This window comes from Podarcis filfolensis, assembly GCF_964270895.1.
Source record: "Podarcis filfolensis genome assembly, chromosome: 15".
Classification (NCBI taxonomy): Eukaryota; Metazoa; Chordata; class Lepidosauria; order Squamata; family Lacertidae; genus Podarcis; species Podarcis filfolensis.
Window position 1 is genome coordinate 35,475,253 of NC_139618.1, and position 20,797 is coordinate 35,496,049.

Here is a 20,797-nt window from a genome sequence, read left to right on the forward strand (position 1 = left end):
CCCACACAGCTGCTTTCTCAAAAAAGACCTTGGACATTGAGAAAGTAGGCAAGTGGTTCCATGCACAATGTCAGGAGCTGCTGATATCTGTGCACAGCTGCCCAGTGTATTGAGCCACTAAAAGCAGGTGACAGCTTTTGGGTGAAGTGGCCTTGTGCCCTGCATGGACCCTGCCCATTGAATCCTCCTGGACAGGGAGCGCTATAAGACAGCTTCCTGCACATGTTAAGCCATACCTGGGCAACAAAGTCTTACTTGAGCTCCTGTGGGTTTCTGTATTCTTGGTTTATTTATTATTGCATCCAGGGACATACATACATAGCTCTCCCAGATTGCATTCTCACAACAAACCTGTGAGGTAGGTTAGGCTGAGAGACAGCGAGTGCCTAAACGTCACCCAGTGAGCTTCATGGCTGAGTGGGGATTTGAACCCTGGTCTCTCAGTTCCTCCAATGACTACACTGGCTCTCCTGTCCTGACTTCTTAGTTCCTCTTCATTCTTGTCTCCTGGCTTATGCTTTGGTTCTTACTTGCTGTTCAGACCTGATGACTGGCTTTGTCTTTTGACCTCCTCATTTCCAGCTCCTAGCCCACCTCAGATTGCTGCCCATGGCCTAGTCCTGTTGCACCCACCTCCATCTCTTCCCCATTATATTGAAACTACATTTCTCCTTCCTACCCTTTCTACCCTTCCCTCTTTCTGTCTGCCCACATCCAGTCTGCCCTTTGGGTCTCACTCTAGCTCAGGGATGGCCAATATGGTGATAAGGAGCACTAGGGAGCCCACCAGTGCCTTGTATGTCACTTGTAAAAGTCTCGGTAAGCATCCCCTCAAAAATCCAGAATACATGAGAGACTATTATTTGATGATATTATTATTATTATGCCTAGGACCCTCGTACCTATGGGACCGCCTCTCCCGGTATGCCCCACGGAGAGCCTCAAGGTCCATAAATAGCAACACCCTAGAGGTCCTGGGCCCTAAGGAAGTTAGATTAGCCTCAACCAGAGCCAGGGCCTTTTCAACACTGGCTCCAGCCTGGTGGAACGCTCTGTCTCATGAGACCAGGGCCCTGCAGGATCTGATTTCTTTCCGCAGGGCCTGTAAGACAGAGTTGTTCCGCCTGGCCTTTGGCTTGGAGCCAATTTGATTCCCTCCCCCTCTTTCTTTTTTCTTTTTCCTCCTGTAATGAGGCTGCATTTTAATATCTTAATTTTCAATATTTTAATGTTGTATTTTAATCTTGTTTTTAAGTTGTATTCATTCAACTTGTTTTTATTATTGCTTTTTAGCCGCCCTGAGCCCGGCCTTGGCTGGGGAGGGCGGGGTATAAATAATAATAATAATAATAATAATAATAATAATAATAATAATATACTGCTGAATATGAAAAGAGGCACCATTTTGTGGTCTTGTCTCTATTTTTCTGCTATTTCAGATGTGTCAGCCATTTTGTGTTCATGCCACTCCTCCATGGCAACCATTTTCTGACTGCCAACCACGACACTTTCTCAAATTCCAATTGTGTCCGCGTGCCAAAGGAGGTTGGCAACTCTGCTCTAGCTGCATCAGAAAGACATCAATATGAAAATTAAACTATTTCATGAAGTTTTACTGATGCAGTTTATATCACTATGTAGTGTGAGTAGGTGCTAAAAAGAAATTCTATCTTTCCTTTTTTTGGATGCCACCCCCTCCCGGAAGTATATTTAGTATTTGATCAGCCAGTTTCTAGCATCATTGTCCTATTGACAAAGGCCTTAATCATTTCTGCCCATGGGGACTGTTGAAGAAGTTGAGCAAATGTTGTTAGTGCTGAGAATTCTGATCACTGCCAAGATGGGAGTTTTCTTCCCCCTCTGCTGATGGATTTTCCTACTTGGTAAGATTTGTCTGCTGAGCATGACTTCTACATCCCTAGAATTAGTCAGTGTTCTCCCCAAGACAGCTTCAGTATTATTACCTCCAAAGTCCGGCACAGAGGGAGGGAGAGAGATAAAAACCTTGGCATCAGCTGCATCAGGAAGTCTAGAGATTGCTCCATAAATACAGAACCGTTGACACTTCTTTAAACTCACAGCATTAGCACACAGCTTGGTGTCTCCATCTTTATCAGAAATCTGTTGACAAGGATTGCCCGAAGGCCTACAAATAATGTCACACGGGACACGTTGAAAATGTGTCTGTGGAACATTTTGGTAAAGGACGTCACAATTTCTAGTGGATGAACTCATCTCCTGTCAATGTATGTTCTTAGTAGCCTTATTCTAGAATTGCTTTGGTTTGTATTTTGCAACAATGTTTTGATTCACAATCCGACTGTGGGCATGCCCAGCTGGGTGCATATAACATGTTGAGGTGCCTAATCAAAGAGGGCATCCTTAGCATCGTCAAATGATGCATCCAGCCTGCTCAGAGGGGTCTGCGTATAGACTGCCACGAGGCTGGAGTTGACCAGTTTTTGGTTCTGGTGGGAATACGCTTGATGAGTTGACTGCTCATACTGAAATATAAGAATGAACTCCACTTCTGCCCTTAACTTCTCAGACTACTTCTCATTTCCTTTGAGGTACCTGGGAGCAGGAGGTTGTATCCGATGTAAAGTACTTAGCAGTAGATGTGTTCCACTGGAAAAATGATGTGGCACAAGATAATGCACAAGCAGGTTGCTGTGAACTTTGCTGCAGAACAAACTGCAAAAGGCTGCGCAGTCTGTTGTGCAATGAGTTTCTGCTAGCACAACTGTTGCATCTGATTCCTGTTGCCCAGTATTTGAAACTCACACATCAAATGTTGGCTATAGCCCATGGACAGAGAATCTGTAAATACTAGTTTCTCATTTTTCCAGCCTTAACTGCAGTTTTCCATATATATATGTCTTCGTGAAAATTAATCAGCATTTAAGTGTGAATTTCTCCTAATGCTTGCGTGCAAGTTTGCCTAGCAGATGCATCACTGCTAAGCAATTTCCCCAAAAGTAATTGCATTTGTATATGTTATTTTAACTAATATATGCATTTATATGTACACTTAATTCCAGTATGCATTTGTGTATGCATTACTTTGCTGGAGAGCTGCATTGTGAATTTCAAAGGAAGGTTGTGCTTTGGTTCATATCTTGTTTCAGAAATTGCAAATTAGTTAGGTTTGCCTTTACAGTGGTACCTCAGGTTAAGTACTTAATTCGTTCCGGAGGTCCGTACTTAACCTGAAACTGTTCTTAACCTGAAGCTCCACTTTAGCTAATGGGGCCTCCTGCTGCCGCCGCGCCGCCGGATCACGATTTCTGTTCTTATCCTGAAGCAAAGTTCTTAACCCGCGGTACTATTTCTGGGTTAGCAGAGTCTGTAACCTGAAGCGTATGTAAACTGAAGCGTATGTAACCTGAGGTACCACTGTAATTGTGAACAGCATTGAACTTCTCCCGCACTCCTACCTGCTACAGCTAAGCACAGAGTAATAGTGTACGCATAATTTTTAATTTTGTTTGATTATTCCCAAAGGCACAGGCCATGCAACAGTTGTCTGTACAGGAGATTATATGGTGAATTTAGTGTTTGAGAGCTCCCTGCCCTGAGAAGCTTACAATTTAAAATTACACATGGGGAAACAACTGAGGAAGTAGAGAGAAATTTAGGTTGGGGCAACCATAGAAGGAATACAGTTGCTGGAATCTTTTCTGATATTTGCTTTTATCACTATCCTGTGAATAAGATCTGTTTATCCAGTAAGCCTAGCCTCTTACAGAATGCATGCTTTAGAGTTAGGGTTTGAGTACCCTCATTGAAGTTAGATTTCCACACTGAGACAGTGACTACTGTACGCTTGCAGATCTCCATAATTTATTGCTTTAAAAAAAAAAAGATTTGATGGTTTGCACTGCATCCTTGATTTTGAGATGTTTTGTCTCACATAGCGGGTTTCCATCTGTTCTTTTAGTTTTCAGGGGCTGAGTGAGATGCTCCAACTTGAGATCTTGAGATCAATTGCTTATGGCATTTTTGTAAGTGATGCTAAGAACACCCTCCTTCATTTCCTCATGTTAATTCAGATGCATTATCTACGTAGGGGTTGTTAGGAGAGGGTTGGTACCTCTGGTGGGAGACACATCTTTATCCTTCTGGGTTGTTTGTCCACCTTTGGTCTCCACCCTGCACTCAGCTCTCACCTGTGGCTCCTAGAAGCTGTCAGCATGCAAAAACGGCCACACCTTGGGAATAGCTTCAACTGGCTAGCTAAACCAGGTGAGAGTGGCCGATGGGTGTCAAACCCCAATAGTGGATCCAATAGTCAAGAAGGTACTTTCTGCAGGTGCTGCAGATGGAAATGAGTGGCAGATGGGGGAAGGCTCTGATTCTAAACCTCTGTTGCCTTGTGGGATATCTTTGGGAGAAGAAAAAGTTAAGGAGTAAACCATACACAAATGCTAAGTGGAATCTCTAAGATGGTTGGATGGTACCTTTTACACCATTTCCTTTGGACCACATCAGTGAGGCTGAGAGGGGGGGTCTTGTTGTCTGGACAGCCCAGCACCTCCATACACACTGCCCAGGTTTGGGCCCTGGGGAGGTCACTTCAGTGCTGCCAATGCAGCAGTTTGACAATGCACCCCATTGTCTTTAAAGACTAATTGATTCCAATTATCTATGTGGGATGAAGCCATGGCTGCTGTTTTTTTAAACAACTCTGTATCTTTTCTCCCCATAATTTATCCCTCTTATCTTGTATAGAAGCATTCACACGTAACACCATCTTAATTATTTAGGAACAGATTTATAACACCACTTGTCAGAGAAAATGCCCTTCCAAGATGGCTAGAGAGCTTAGATGCACTTGTAGATCCGTTCACATGCAGTTCCAAACCCTGGTTTAATGTTAGATGAAAAAGCCTTGTTTTCATATGTCCCCTCATTTATTCTCCTTCATCCACTCATAGACTGCACAAATTGAAGATGGGGGGGGGGGGAGAGAGACACATGGCTTGCCAGTAGTACATGTGAAAAGGTTTCAGGAGTCTTAGACCACAAGTTAACATGAGCAAACAGGGTGATGCATCAGTAAAAAAAGCCTAATGCTAGTCTAGGCTGTACAGTGTCCTGATCAATGGTGGAAGTCATAGTACCACTCTCTTCTGCCTTGGTCAGAGTACAGCTGGAGTATTGTGTCCAGTTCTGGGGGCCACAATTTGAGAAGGTTATTGACAAGGTAGTACATGTGCAGAAGAGACGCGGGTGGTGCTGTGGGTTAAACCACTGAGCCTAGGACTTGCCGATCAGAAGGTCGGTGGTTCGAATCCCCGCGACGGGGTGAGCTCCAGTTGCTTGGTCCCTGCTCCTGCCAACCTAGCAGTTCGAAAGCACGTCAAAGTGCAAGTAGATAAATAGGTACCGCTCCGGCAGGAAGGTAAACGGCGTTTCCGTGTGCTGCTCTGGTTCACCAGAAGCGGCTTAGTCATGCTGGCCACATGACCCAGAAGCTGTACGCCGGCTCCCTCAGCCAATAAAGCGAGATGAGCGCCGCAACCCCAGAGTCGGTCATGACTGGACCAAATGGTCAGGGGTCCCTTTACCCTTTACCTTACATGTGCAGAGGAGGGCAACAAAGATGATAAAGGGTCTGGAAACCAAGCCATATAAGGAATGGTTGAGGGAATTGGGTATGTTTAGCCTGAAGAAGAAGGAGCAGACTGAGATGAGATATGAAAGCCATCTTCAAATATCTGAAGGGCTGTCACATGGAAGATGGAGCAAGCTGGTTTTCTCCTGCTCCGGAGGGTAGGACTTGAACCAATGGCTTCAAGTTACAAGAAAGGAGAGCCTGACTAAACACCAGGAAGAACAAACTGATTGTTTGACAGTGGAATGGACTCCCTTGGAAGATGGCAGACTCTCGTTCCTTGGAGCCAAGGTTGGACGGCCTTGTGTCAGGGATGCTTTAGTTGAAATTAATGCCTTGCAAGGAGGCTAAACTAGATGACTCTTGGGGAACCTTCTGACTCTACGATTCTAGGAATCCTGCCATGAAATGAATGAGTGAAAGAGCTGTTTGAGGAAAGTGCCATAGCTTAGTGGAAGAGCATCTCTTGTTTCTGCAGAAGGTACCAGGTTTAATCCTTGGCACTTTCCAGGTAGGGCTGGGAAATACTATGTTGCTTGAAACCCCAGAGTGCTGCTGCCAGCCGGTTTAATAATAATAATAATAATAATAATAATAATAATAATAATAATAATAATAATTTATTATTTATACCCCGCCTATCTGGCTGGGTTTCCCCAGCCACTCTGGGCGGCTTCCAACAGAATATTAAAATACGAAACCTATTAAACATTAAAAGCTTCCCTAAACAAGGCTGCCTTCCGATGTCTTCTAAAAGTCTGGTAGTTGTTTGTCTCTTTGACATCTGATGGCAGGGCGTTCCACGGGGCGGGTGCCACTACCGAGAAGGCCCTCTGCCAGTACTGAGATAGATGGAACAATGGTCTGATCAGTGCCGGATTTATGTATAAGCTAAACAAGCTATAGCTTAGGGCCCCACTCTTTTGCGGGGCCCCTAAAAATTTAAAGAAAAAAACCCCTGGATGTACATTTCCAAGATAAAAGATAAAAAACAAATAAAACAAAACCTACATACAGCAACAGTGTTTTGTGTTGTGTAGGCTCCTATGATGTAAGTAATGGGCCCCGTCTGCTAGCCTGCTCCCTAAAATATCACATATAAAGGGCCCCAAAACCTTCAGTAGCTTAGGGCCTCATCAAACCTAAATCCGGGCCTGCGTCTGACTCAGTATAAGACAGCTCCCTATGTTCCTAAAACCACACTTTCTAGGAAATATATATTTGTCCTTTAATTTATGAGCATTTGGTTTCCAAATGCGGTTTTAAAGTGTCACTTGTGAATATGCCCCGAGTTTCTCATAATCCGGCATCTGCTGCACTTTGCGTGCTGTGCTTGTTGATGATCCCCTTTCCTCCTGTAACGTGTCATTTCCTCCCTTGGTAAATATCACAGTATGTGGGGTCCAATGAAACATTTCACCAGCATCCCTCCTGTTTCTAAAGAAACCTTTGGCCTGTTACAGTGCAGGAAGGGAGTCGATTCCCAAGAACAAGGCTGCTTTCTGCCCAATCCACCACACTGCCACCACCACCTCCTCCTCCTCCTTCCTCTGGCCATTCTGCTGTGATTCCAGCTTGCGCAAGAGAAGTGATGATAAATTTCCAACAGTGGCATTACAGACAGTCATAAATAATGCCTTGCTCTGTGGTGCCGGCAGTTTCCATTAGGGCTGTCTGGATTGGGCTGTTGATACCCTGGTCTATGCTGGGACTAGCAGTAAAATTTATCAGCCTGCTTTCTTCACCTCATAAATCATCCCAACTAGGAGCCATATGGCAGAGAAGCCCTTAGAAACACATGACCGCCAGCAGCAGCGGGCAGGCGGAACAGACCCTCCTGGAAAGAAGATAAGAGAGAGAAAGGGCAGGAAGTGGCAGAATCACCTTCCCAGACGCCCCTTTTCAGCCCCCCCCCTTTCTCCCTCTCTGCTGTACTGCTGTTGTCATTATTTAATGGTATTAGCATTATTAGCACTCTCTTTTTTTTGAAGAGAAAATCTGTTGCAAGCATTATTATCATATGATTTCTTGCCTGTATTACAGTGCTCATCCAGCAGTGGGGTGGTTCGTATTAACCCTTTTTATAGCCACGGAGGGGCAAACATGTCCAGGCATTTTGCTGTTGTTTTTAATGATTGTTACACTACAGTGGTACCTCGGGTTAAGGACTTAATTCATTCCGGAGGTTGGTTCTTAAGCTGAAACTGTTCTTAACCTGAAGCACCACTTTAGCTAATGGGGCCTCCTGCTGCCGCCGTGCCGCTGGAGCACAATTTCTGTTCTCATCCTGAAGCAAAGTTCTTAACCCGCGGTAATATTTCTGGGTTAGCGGAGTCTGTAACCTGAAGCGTCTGTAACCTGAAGCGTATGTATTTGTATTTTATGGCTTTGTAAGTCACTTTGAGACAACTGTTAGTGTGAAGGATAATAATAATAATAATCACCCCAAAGTCAACAAAACGTATTAAAATGAATATGGTTGGTAAATACACAAGTGGATGTTGAATCAAATGGTCTTTTTTTCAGGGGGCAACTAAATAAATAAATTATAAAGACTTTTACATTTCGTTCCAATAATGTCAGGAGCCACGGGGCTAAAAACTGGAGCCCCCTCCCCAGCTCTCTCCCCCTTCCTCTCTGCTCAACTGCCCCATGTTGGTGAGCTGCTGGAACCGCAGTTTGGATCGTATTCCTAGCAGTGATCTCAACTTGGGGCTTGTCATTCCTCTTCTTGTGTTAGTCAGGACTGGGGAACCTTTTTAGTCAGAGGAGCAAACTTTCATGGGCCACATGCTGGTGATGGGAGAGGCCAGAGACAAAAGTGGGTAGAGCGATTGTACAAATTTTAGCTTTGTACAATAGGTTAATTTGTACATGCATACACTTCTTCCATTCAGACAAGCAAGGACCCTATTCATAGTTCAAAGACACATTCCAACCAGGCAAAAAAACCACAGGTTATGAAATGGGGTCCAGCCTGTGGAGAGTTCTGTGGACCAGATAGAGAGGCCTGGAGGACCAGAGTACTGAGGATTCCCACTCCTGGTATTAGTGAATGTGGGAATGAGTGAAGTATCTCTGCTCCACAGCAGCATCCCTACCATCCTCCATAACGTAGAGGGCAAACTTGTGAATGCAGGAGGCTCTCCACTTCACAAGTTCATCCTCCGATTCATGGAGTGTGAAAGGCAACAGGGGCAGAACCAGCTTATTGACTGTGGTGTCCTCTAACCTTCCATGATACCACCTGACATGAATAGAGAGCAGCCACTACAGATGCAAATAACTTAACTGCCCTAACCCAATAAAAGCTTTGCTACATTCTCAGTCATGGTTCTCCAGTCTTGGTGGCCATGTGTTCTTCTAAAAACACAAGAAGGAGCCCCACTAAATAGGACCAATAGTCTGTCTAGCCCAGCAGTGCTTTGTGAGTCCTACATTGGCCAGCCAGAAGCTTCTGAGAAGCCTACCAGCTGAGCATGAAGGTAATAGCCCACCGTTTTGTTGCCTCCTCCTAGCAGCTCATATTCAGAGGTTTACCATCATTGAACCTGGAGGTTCCACACAGCTTTCTGGGTTAATAGCAATGGAAAGACTCACTCTGTTCATGGCTGCTAGCCCTAATGGCTATATTCTACCTCCACTGTCAGAGGCAGTATTCCTTTGAAAACCAGTTTCTGGGGATCACAGGTAGGCAGCGTGCTGTTGCACTCAAGTTCTATTTACAGGCTTCCTATGAACATCTGGTTGGCCACTGTGAGGACAGGATGCTGGCCTTTGGGATAATCTGGCAGGGCTTTCCTTATCTCATTTTCCTCCATAGACTTGGCTAAGTCCCATCTTGTTGCAGTAAATTAGGAAAAACTTCCTGACTGTGGAGCAGATGGCCGTGGGAGGTGGTGGATTCTTCTTTGTTAGAGGATTTCAACAAAACATGGAATGGACACCAAGGGTGATCATCGAATCATAGAACTGTAGAGTTAGGAGGTACCACAAAGCTCATCTAGTCCAGTCCCCTGCAATGCGGGAATCTTTTGCCCAACATGATGTAGAAGAGGAATTCCAGCATCACCAGGAGGCTGGACTAGGTTGGACCTTTGAGATTCCTTCTAACACTATGATTCTATGATATCTATGAATTTCATACAATCACTCATCTTATTTCTGATAATACTTTGGGTGCTGCTGGGTTCTGCAAAATCCACTGGTTATTAACAAGGCATGAATGTCAAAAAGGCATGCTGCTTAGGCGATGTCCTGCAAGGATTCCCCGTAGCAGATCTTAGGAAAAACGCTCCATCAAGTGTCCCCCATTTTTGCCTAGCTACAGAATATAAATTCCCTGGAAAGTCTCCATGTAATAGCTGCATTTCTGTGTAATGGAGGAGTGCCTACAATTAATATGTTGACTATTAGGGACATGTGTATGGGAAGCTTAGCGACTGTGCAAAATATTACTGCATAATTGCTCAGCTTCTAAAGTGTGTTTTCATAATTAGCGGCTGGTTAGTTAAAATAAATATCATGCTTATTAAATATGAAATACTTTTCTACGTGCCACAGTTGTTTGCAGTGGAAAAGCCACCAAGGAGGACATCTCCCTCGGTTTTTGCTTTTTAAAGACAACAAGAGTTCTGCAGTCATCCCAAAGGTGTCCTCACAGCAACTAGACAGTCACCCTCAGTTTCCTGGAATAGATGGGCCAGTTCAGCCTCACCCATGAGAGCACATGCACCCTCACTCAGTCTACTTTTCTTCCTACTTGGAACCAGTTCAGTCTGGCAGTCAGCTTCCTTTGTCTCAATGTTGCCTTTGTAGAACTCAGCAGGGAGCAGTGGGGAGACAAATCCAGAATGAGTTGGCTCTGCCTGTCATTGGCTCTGGCTCCACCTATTGTCGGGCTCTCTACCTTCGTAGAATCATAGAACTGTACAGCTGGATGGGACCACAAAGGTAATCTTGTCCAATTCCGTGCAATGGAGGAATAGTTTGCCCAACATGGGACATGAACCCACGGCCCTGATATTAAGAGTCCCATGCTCTACTGACTGAGCTACTCTCACTCCTTCCGCCCCACCAGGCCCAATGGGCACTAGGCAGCACTGGGATGGTCAGGGGATATATTTCTGCCCCTCAGTGGTGGATTATGGAACACGGTGGCTGGGTTGACTGGTTGCTTACATGATGTTTGTGTGTGTGGGGGGGTGTGTGTGTGTGTCTTAGAAATCTGATAGGAGAGTTGTCAGTATGCATGCCATTCCACAATTATAATTTTGAAGCAGGATGTGGCATTCTGGAAGATGTGTGACAACACCAGAACATATTCACATACATATTTGGTGGTCATGCCAATCCAGGTCAACAGCTCTTAGTTATACATACATACAATCACCTTGAACCCAAATACCATTCTGCTGGGGTACTTAAAAGAAAATAATATCTCTTGTACACAGCTGGAATTAGTATTTTTTTAAATAAAAGCTACACAATTCCAACTGCTTTGCAATGGAAATGCCTCCATGTGCCGCTTATTGAGACAGGAATGGGGAAACTGTTGCCTTCTAGGAGTTTTTGAATTCCCAACTCCGAACAACCCAAGACTGGCATGCTCAATGATCAGGGGTGATGGGAGCTGTAGTCCAACAGCATCTGGAAGGTCACAAGTATGCCATTCATATAATAATAATAAGCATTTTGAAAGAAGCATAGAAATTGTTTGCAGTGGGCAAAAATATTTATCCAAATTAGAGCTGCTGGTCTGCTTTGCACCCTCATGTTACGTATGATTTCTCGATGAAAGAAAGGTTCCTATTTTTGGTATATGTTGAGTCTAAAAACTGGATGTGTAAAAGTCCTGCAAAACCCAGTCCCATGTATCAGGGCTGGGGAACCTTTGGTCCTCTAGAAGTTGTTGGACTACAACTCCCATCTTCCCTGACCACTCCCCATGCTGGCTGGGGCTGATGGGATTTGGAGTCTGACAATATCTGGAGCGTAACTATCTTTCCATTGGATATTCATGTGATTAATTTGATCTCTGAAAAGAGCAAATGTATATGAAAATGGGTGGCTCTGTCTGAAATGAAAGGTGGGTAAAAGTAATGCTGGTTAGTGCATTGGTCTATTGTAGTGGAAAAAAGTTTTTTAAAAAGGTCTCCTTCCTTCTGGTCAGCTAGTGTCAATAATAAGATTCAAATATTGTGGTGTTGTGCCTACATGTATCTTTTCAGGGCATACAAGTCTGTGTGTACCGTTGCCGGAACAGAATTCCAGAATGCTAAATCTTGGTGAACGACCGCTCTTGCAATTCACACTAACAAAATGTAGTGGTGGCATCTGGGCAGGACTTTGGGGCAGATGTCCAGGACCCACTAAGCAGAAAGAGCAGGTCACCCCAAAGCAGCAGGGCTGGCTTGCCACATTTTAAAGTAACACATATTGCCATCTAAATGGTCTGGGCGGGTATCTGTAAGAAGACAATCAGGGGGTGTTTGGCCCATTGAGTCCAGAAGTTCCGCCATAAGGCATTTAAGCCTGGAGTCTAAAGTCACCTAATTTTTCCACTAGCAAAATGTTAGCCTGTTAACAAGGAAAGGCAAAACACAGGGGCGTGATGAGGAGTCACTGGATTTTCCAGAGATTGGGACCAGAAATGCAGACTTTCTAATAAATAGCAGGCTGAAACGGTACCCCACTCTACTCCTGCCATATTCTGCTGCATGTTTAGGCTGAGGAGGGGCACTTACACATCACCCCAAAAAGGATAAAAGGGGTGACAAAGATATGCATAAAATTGGTCCATCCTAATTGATATGCCTGGATGCAAATTTAGAAGTTAAATTACTATGATTTAATTAGAAGGACAACGGGACGCGGGTGGTGCTGTGGGTTAAACCACAGAGCCTAGGGCTTGCCGATCAGAAGGTTGGCGGTTTGAATCCCCGTGACGGGGTGAGTTCCCGTTGCTCGGTCCCTGCTCCTGCCAACCTAGCAGTTCGAAAGCATGCCAAAAAGTGCAAGTAGATAAATAGGTACCGATCTGGTGGGAAGGTAAACAGTGTTTCCGTGCACTGATCTGGTTCGCCACAAGGTTAGTCATGCTGGCCACATGACCCGGAAGCTGTACGCCGGCTCCCTCGGCCAATAAAGTGAGATGAGCGCCGCAACCCCAGAGTCGATCACGACTGGACCTAATAGTCAGGGGTCCCTTTACCTTTAATTAGAAGGACAACACATCTCTTCCTAGTGGGAAAGACTGTGACCGGGTGGCAGTTCTGCCTCCTCAGCCTCTTCAGGTGCTCATTGTTGATGGACAACTACAAGGCCTCTCTCCACATTTGGCTCTTCATCTTTGGACTCGGGGCCTGAGGCGCAGCGTAAATTAATAATGCAGAGTTTTAAAGAATAAGAGCTTTACTGAGTTAAAATACAGATAGGTAGCCGTGTTGGTCTGCCATAGTCAGACTCAACATATACATGACAAAGCCATTTTTCACCTTCTCACCCCTTGCTTTTTCCTGTAAGACCTATTGCAGTCGTTAAGAGTCGTCAACAGGCTCATCACAGCTATCTGCCAATCACCCATTCCCACCACCCTTCTGAGTAATACCCCTCCCCACCTTCTCACTATATAGAAGGATCTGGCAACTTCTGTTTCAGTGTATCTGAAGAAGTGTGCATGCACACGAAAGCTCATACCAAGAACTAACTTAGTTGGTCTTTAAGGTGCTACTGGAAGGAAAAAAAAATTTTTGTTTTGAGTTAAAATAAACTTCTTCATAAACAACATGGTTCCAAACCGTTTCACTGAGATTACATACTGCTCACAACTGAGGCAGACTGACTGAAATCTTACCGAGAACACACAGAGAAAATGGCTGCTAAGTCACATGTCAGAGTGATTCAACAGTTAGCAGTTAGGCCTGAATAACTTTCGTAGGCCCAAATGACTGTGCAGTCCCAGCACTTCCCAGCCTGCTTTGCTGCTTCGGCATAGGGCCGGCCCACCCATAAGGCAAGGTTAGCCGACCACCCCGAGATGCAGGATTCACAGAGGCAGCAGATCTGGCCTCCAAGAAATGCATTGCCTGCTGCTGCTGCTGCGCTAGCAGAAATGGCTGTGGCACACTCCTTGGCGGCTGGATGTGCCACCTCCTTGGCAGCCCCCTCACTGCTGCCTCAATAATAATAATAATAATAATAATAATAATAATAATAATAATAATTTATTATTTATACCCCACCCATCTGGCTGGGCCTCCCCAGCCACTCTGGGCGGCTTCCATAGAAACCAAAAATACAGTAAAATATCACACGTTAAAAACTTCCCTGAACAGGCCTGCCTTAAGTTGTCTTCTGAATGTCTGGTAGTTGTTTATCGCTTTGACATCTGCTGGAAGGGCGTTCCACAGGGGGGGCGCCACTACCAAGAAGGCCCTCCGCCTGGTTCCCTGGTTCCCTACAGTGGCCTGTTGGCAAATAGGAGGCGCTGCTGGTATCCCCAAACCCTAATAATAATAATAATAATTTATTTATACCCCGCCCATCTGGCTGGGCTTCCCCAGCCACTCTGGGCTGCTTCCAAAAAAATATTAAAATACTGTAATACATCTGCCTTCTGCAGACTCCTGGCTGTGCTCCTGCCTGGTGTGATTCAGAGTGGGACCCTTCCCTCCCTGCAGCAGCCTCAGAATCCCACTTCAGCTGCCGAATACGGTTGATTTGACACCCCCTTGTTCTTGATGCAGATCTTCGCTTACCCCTCCTTCCCTAGCAGGGGAGAAGAGCGCCATTTTGTGGTTTGCCGCCAATGCAAAAATGTCTCGATTCAAACAGAGGAGTGTCCTCCAGCAGCCCATCAGATGAAGGGCTGCCCAGTGCCTATGTTAGCCTTTCTCAGAGTAGGCCCAGGGAGATTCATTGAGCATGACTAACTTAAGCCCCTTTTATTCAATAGGTTTACTTTGAGTATTACTTGGGCACAGCCTTCTCTCTGAACTTTATCTTAGAAATAGGAAGGATTTATAGGCCATAACCAGCACTTTGAATTGTGCCTGGAAATGGATCAGTTGTTTTATCAGGGGTGTAACATAATCCCTGTAACTGGCCTCCGTCAGCAATCTGGTGGGAGCATTCTCGACCAGCTGAAGCTTCTGAACACTTTTCCAAGGCAGCTCCACGTAGAGTGTATTGCAGAAGTCCAACTATGATGTAACAAAGGCATGTGCATCCCAGCTCTAGGTCTGGGAAAGACTCCTGCCTGAAACGCTGGAAAGCTGCTGCCAGCCAGTGCAGGCAGTACTGAACTAGATGGACAACATGGTTGGCATAAAGCAGCTTCCTATGTTCCTCTTCTGCTTTGCCCTTTGTCTCTCTTGCTTGCCTTGCAGAGGAAGGCTGCTAGAAACTCATCAGCTGAGTGGATAGCTGTCTGATGTTTTCTAAAGCTTCAGCAAATATATGTGTGTGTGTTTTGTGTTTAAACCAGAAATATATATTTTAAAAAAAGCGAGAGCCCAACACACAACCTTTCTGATGGCAGCGTGTTTAATACCTCCAAGGAGGAAGCTTGATAGGAACACAAAAGCAAGCTTGCTTCCAAAGTGTAACCAATATTTGCACATTGCAGTGACTAATTCCCTACCCCGCACTGCAGAACAATAGGCATAATAGCAAAGTACATTAATGCAAAGCGGGCTCGTCTGGTGCCTTGGTTATTTGACACATAAATAAGGAGAGAAGGTGGGGGGAGATTTTTTTATCTACCTGTATAACTATTCTCTAAACAGCAGGCTGCGAATGCAGCTCAGAAAATGCTGACCCAGGTCTGCTTGTACCCCTCCTGCGCTGGGTTGGCACATGATTTGCAGAACTGCAGGAGTTCTATCACTGACCTCATTAGCAGTGCATTTCCTGCCTTGTTAGCATCATATTTGTATAATTTACAGCACCTTGGTTTTTATGGAATGTGTTCCTTGTAGAGTGTAATGGCAGTAATATATTTAACCTCTTCTATTTAGGAATGCTGCTGCTGCTGAAGACAGCCCGCAGATATAAAAGGGACTTTCCCCCCTCCCTTTCTCTCTCCTTCCCCACATGCACGCTCTGTCCTCCCCCTCCATTTAGATGCTATATATCCAAATATATGTGCAACCTGTAAAATGTGCATAAAAGGAGACGCAGAAGCAGTGCTGGGGGAAGGAGAGTTGCTGCTGAAGCCTTCCCAAGGTCAAGCTATTAAATCCAGACCATGTCAGGGTTAGAAAGCCATCCTTCGACTGCATAAGAGAAAGGCTGCATGAGACCATACGCAGCAGCCTCATGAAAAGATTGGACCTTTTGCCCATCTGACACAGGAGCATAGAATGCTGCCTTGCACCAAGTCAGATCATTGGCCCATCTAGCTTTGTATAGTCTACTCTGACTGGCAGCAGCTCCCTAGGATTCCAGACGGGATTCTACCAGCTCTGCGGAGAGATGTCAGGGATTAAACATGGGATCTTCTATATGCAAAGTAGATGCTCCACCACTTAGCTATGGCCCTTCCTCCCTGCTGGGAGTTCTAGATGAAATATGGATATAAAATTTACAGCATGCTATGGTTTAAGACAGGCTTCCTCAACCTCGGCCCTCCAGATGTTTTGAGACTACAATTCCCATCATCCCTGACCACTGGTCCTGCTAGCTAGTTGTATGGGAGTTGTAGGCCAAAAACATCTGGAGGGCTGAGGTTGAGGAAGCCTGGACTTAAGATTAGAAAATACAGCCTCGGCCCAGAATACCTGAAGGAGCGTCTCCACCCCCATTGTTCTGCCCGGACGCTGAGGTCCAGCGCCGAGGGCCTTCTGGCAGTTCCCTCATTGTGAGAAGCAAAGCTACAGGGAACCAGGCAGAGGGCCTTCTCGGTAATGGTGCCCGCCCTGTGGAACGCCCTCCCACCAGATGTCAAAGCGATACACAACTACCTGACATTCAGAAGACATCTTAAGGCAGCCCTGTTCAGGGAAGTTTTTAATGTGTGACATTTTAGTGTACTTTTGGTCTCTGTGGAAGCCGCCCAGGGTGGCTGGGGAAACCAAGCTGGGGAATGGATGAAATCTTTGGACAACTTAGAGAACGTAACATACATGGAAGTGGATGCTGTGATAGGAATACCTATCCCCCAAAAAGAGAACCCCCAAATAGAAACATAGAAAAGGCCCAAAAGGAAGCCCCCAAAGTAGAGAAAGGGGGCCTCCTCCAAGGAATCTGAGGGAACAAAATCATCTTGGAGGAAAGACCCAAAAAACATCCCCAAAACTTCTTTCGCCCAGTCCCCCCTCCCCAGCGCCTCTCCCTGCCCAAGCCATCAGCCCCATGCCGGTGGAGGCTGGCACCCCTCTCCCTGCCCACCCATGTGGATTGCCGCAAGCCCTTAACATCTGGCTTGCATCCACATGGGTGAGCACCCCCCTCTCACCCTTCCCTCCCCACCCGCTGGAGACCCCTGTCTAGCATTTCTGGCTGGGGTCCCCCCCTACCTGCCCTGTCACCTTTGCCCCCCCTCCCAACCCTCCATACACCCAGCCCCCTGAGCTAGCCCCTCCAGCCCACCCCATCCAACCCCAGCCCATCAGAAACACAGAAACACCGAGCGAAATCACTGAACAGAACCAATTCAGAGCTGACCGTTCTGGCTAGAGCACTGTGTTCCATCCATCGCCTCCACATCGGCATCGGAACCATGGCTTCACTTGTGCCTCTACCACCGTTTGCACCAGCCTCTGAATCATGGGACTCCTACCTCGCTCGGTTCGACTGCTACCTCCAAGCCAATGAGCTGACGGAAGTATCACAGGAGCGTAAGCGGGGCCTATTACTCAGCCTCTGTGGGCCTGAGGTGTTCGAGACGGCCCGAGCATTGGTTGCGCCTGTAGCAGTCCAGGCAACACCGTGGGACACGATTCAAGAGAAGCTCCGCAACCACTACGCGCCAAAGCCATCCAAGATTGCTGCCCGCCATGCGTTCTTCCACCAGAACTAGGCAGAGGGGGAGTCAATTAACAACTACACCGCCGCCCTCCAACAGGTTGCAATGCACTGCGAGTTCCGAGACTTAGACGGTGCCCTGATGGATCAAATCGTTTGCGGGGTCCGGGACATCTGTCTGCAACGGTGTCTCCTCGCCAAGCCAGACCTCACACTGCAGAAAGCCATTGAGAAGGCCCTGGCCTCGGAAGCTGCTGAAAGCTCCGCCCAGGAGATCCGCAAGGCCAGCAGCCCGCGTCTTGCTAGGAAGCCAGTACCAGTGCATCATGAAGAGGCCAGCAGTGATGAGGCATCCTCCAGTGAAGACGATGATGTGCACCAGACAAAGCGGGAGTGCAGGAAGTTCTAAAAGAAGTCCAAGGGCCAATCGGAATGTTCCGGCTGCGGAGGCAACCATTCCCGTGCCAAGTGTTGATTCAGAGACGCCATCTGTCGGAGGTGTTCCAGAAGGGGCCACATCGCTAAGGTCTGCCAATCGGCTCCGTCTGACATGCCCCCCTTCACCGACTCGCAAGTCCAAGTCTTCACTCCAGTCTGCCAAGGAAAGCTGTTTTGCTCTCACCAACCGCCACTGCCCGTCTGGGACCACAATTGGCCAAACTGACTCGCCTACGCGACGCAAGCTGAACGTCACTGTGCTCATTGAAGGAGCTCCATGTGACATGGAGATCGACACTGGGTCTGCCCTGTCCGGCGCGTCTTGGAGCACCATCAAAAGACTGGTACCCAGAGTGTCCAAAAGGCAACTCGACTCTCACCGCGTACATGTGGTAGGCGTTGGCTGGTTCCGGATCACCTTCAAGGATTTTTCGAGCCTGCTCCGACTGGTGGTGGTCGAAGGTCAGCGGCCAAGCCTCCTAGGACTAGACTGGTCTGATGCCCTCAGCCTGGAAGTCACTGGCATCAACTGCATCTCTAACGCAGAGACTGAGGGTCTGGTCAAAGACTTTGCTGAGGTTTTGGACGGCACTTTGGGTCAATATACAGGTATGCCCATCTCCTTTAGCCTTGATCCACAAGTCGCCCCCATCAAGCTAAAGCCACGCCGGGTTCCCTTTGTTCTCAAGGCTAAGGTGGACGAACAACTGGACAAGCTGATCGCCCAAGGAGTTTTGGAGCCGGTTGACCACACCAAGTGGGAAACCCCACCAGGTTCCCTGGTGGTGTGGGCCCCCACAGATTTCCACCATTGTTTGTTAATCGGGTTAAAACTTTAGCAGGGTGATTGTAAATTCAGTAGTGTAAAGTATGCTAGATATAGTGGGAAGGGAGAAATGGGAATATATGGGGAAATTAAAACAGGCAATCTTAATGGAGAAAGATATAGAACCATGGAAGGGGGAAGGGAAGTCAAGGAAAGAATGTACGGTTGTATTCAATGAAATGTAAAAGACTCAAATGAAGGCCTAAAAGATACCTTGTCATCATGTCCTTGCAGGTGTTCCCAAGGCAGAGTGATGGCTCTGTGGATTTTGACCAGGACTGGGATTCTTGGAAGAGAGCTTTTGGAAGCCAGCTGATGGAATTCTGGCTGGGAAATGACCACCTTCACCTGCTGAGCTCCTTGGGTAATTGGTTCTTCTGTGTGTGCATGTGTTTGTGTGTGTGTGTGCATCTCCTTGGGAGCTGTTAAGAAACACTGAGGCAATGCAGCGTGTTATACCTGCAGATCACAGAGCTGTTTCTAGCTTGCATCAGCACAAACGCGAGACGTGCAAAATAGCTATCTCATATTTGCTGACAGTTCTATATTCAGAAGGCTCCACCCCATAAACTGGAAGATGGTCTCCTGTCTCCCACTGGCAACAACAAAGCCAGTGTAAGGTGTGCAGTGTTGATGTCTGAATTCATTTGAATCAAATTTTGAATGTCTACACAAAAAGGGGGGGGCTTCGTAATGATACATTTAAAAGCACAAGGACCCTCCAGTCTGCTTTTCGTTTTTGTTTTTCACAGGTGTATTCTGCAAAATGCCATGAATGCAATAATAGAATATTAGTGGTGGATTTATACTGGACTGTCCACACGTCAGTCCGGATGCTTCCGGATGTTATTGCATTTTTGTCATTTGGAGGGGCACTTTTGCAGTATAACACAGCAAGCGTGGAATCCCCCCCCCCAAAAAAAAAAGAGGTATAAAAAGCAGGAGATTCACTGGTTTGAAATGTCCAAAAAACGTTGCAGGGCCAACTGTGTTGAAAGCAGGTTTTTATATAATCACCCTGACACCGTCATGGAAACCATATGGGGGGGGGGGCAAGAATGCTCTGTTAACAAGTTGGAATCATAGTTGATTAGAATCATAAAATTGGAAGCTCACCTCTTGGGGGTAATCTTACTTATTATCTTAACTTGCAGAAGAGGTCTTGCACAGAGGATCCACCAAGATCAGCTCTTGCAATAGTATCTAGGGCTGCACACCAGATTTGGCTGAAGCCCAAGGAGGACTGCATATACAGTGGTACCTCGGGTTACAGACGCTTAAGGTTACAGACGCTTCAGGTTACAGACTCCACTAACCCAGAAATAGTACCTCGGGTTAAGAACTTTGCTTCAGGATGAGAACAGAAATGGCGCGGTGGTGGTGCGGTGGCAGCGGGAGGCCCCATTAGCTAAAGTGGTACCTCAGGTTAAGAACAGTTTCAGGTTAAGAACGGACCTCCAGAATGAATTAAGTTCTTAATCTGAGGTACCACTGTATTCAGAGGACCCCAGGCCTCAGATGAGTCACGTGTACACAGCCACAGATTGCTGCGAGTTGGGTTGTATTGGTCAAAAGCCACCTGTGGCTCCCAGGAGGTGTGGCATCAAGCAGGAAAGAGAGGCAGGCAGCACGTGATAAAGGTCAAGACTTGCCTCACCGGCAACTGTGTCTTCCCACATCTCTCCTTTTTGCTTGACACCTCACCCTGCAGGATCAGGCATCACTCCTGTGGAGTGTAAAGCAGCACATGCACAGGATTGGACCATCTCACTTAACAATAGCTAAGCAGGAGGATCCAGTCCTGCGAGGTGCTGTGCATCCCTGCCTTTTAAAATGGTTTTGATGGGTGAAAAGAAAAAAAATATTTTAAAAAACCTTTAGTTTCGCCCTCTGAATTGATTCAGGGATGGATCCAGGTTGGGTCGGCTCTGGGGTGTTCCAGTTCAAAT

The 20,797-nt window shown here is 46.4% G+C and overlaps 1 protein-coding gene across 1 annotated transcript; it reads left to right on the plus strand.

Moving 5' to 3' along the window:
* Nucleotides 1–17,910: 17,910 nt before the first annotated feature.
* On the plus strand, nt 17,911–19,224 carry LOC310750639 (uncharacterized protein; the record flags this gene model as incomplete). The annotated part of the gene is made up of 2 exons (XM_083589104.1): nt 17,911–18,631; nt 19,083–19,224. The coding sequence occupies 2 exons, from the start codon at nt 17,911–17,913 to the stop codon at nt 19,100–19,102; spliced, it is 741 nt and encodes a 246-aa protein (XP_083445230.1). The 3' UTR covers nt 19,103–19,224.
* Between the last annotated feature and the right edge of the window lie 1,573 nt (nt 19,225–20,797).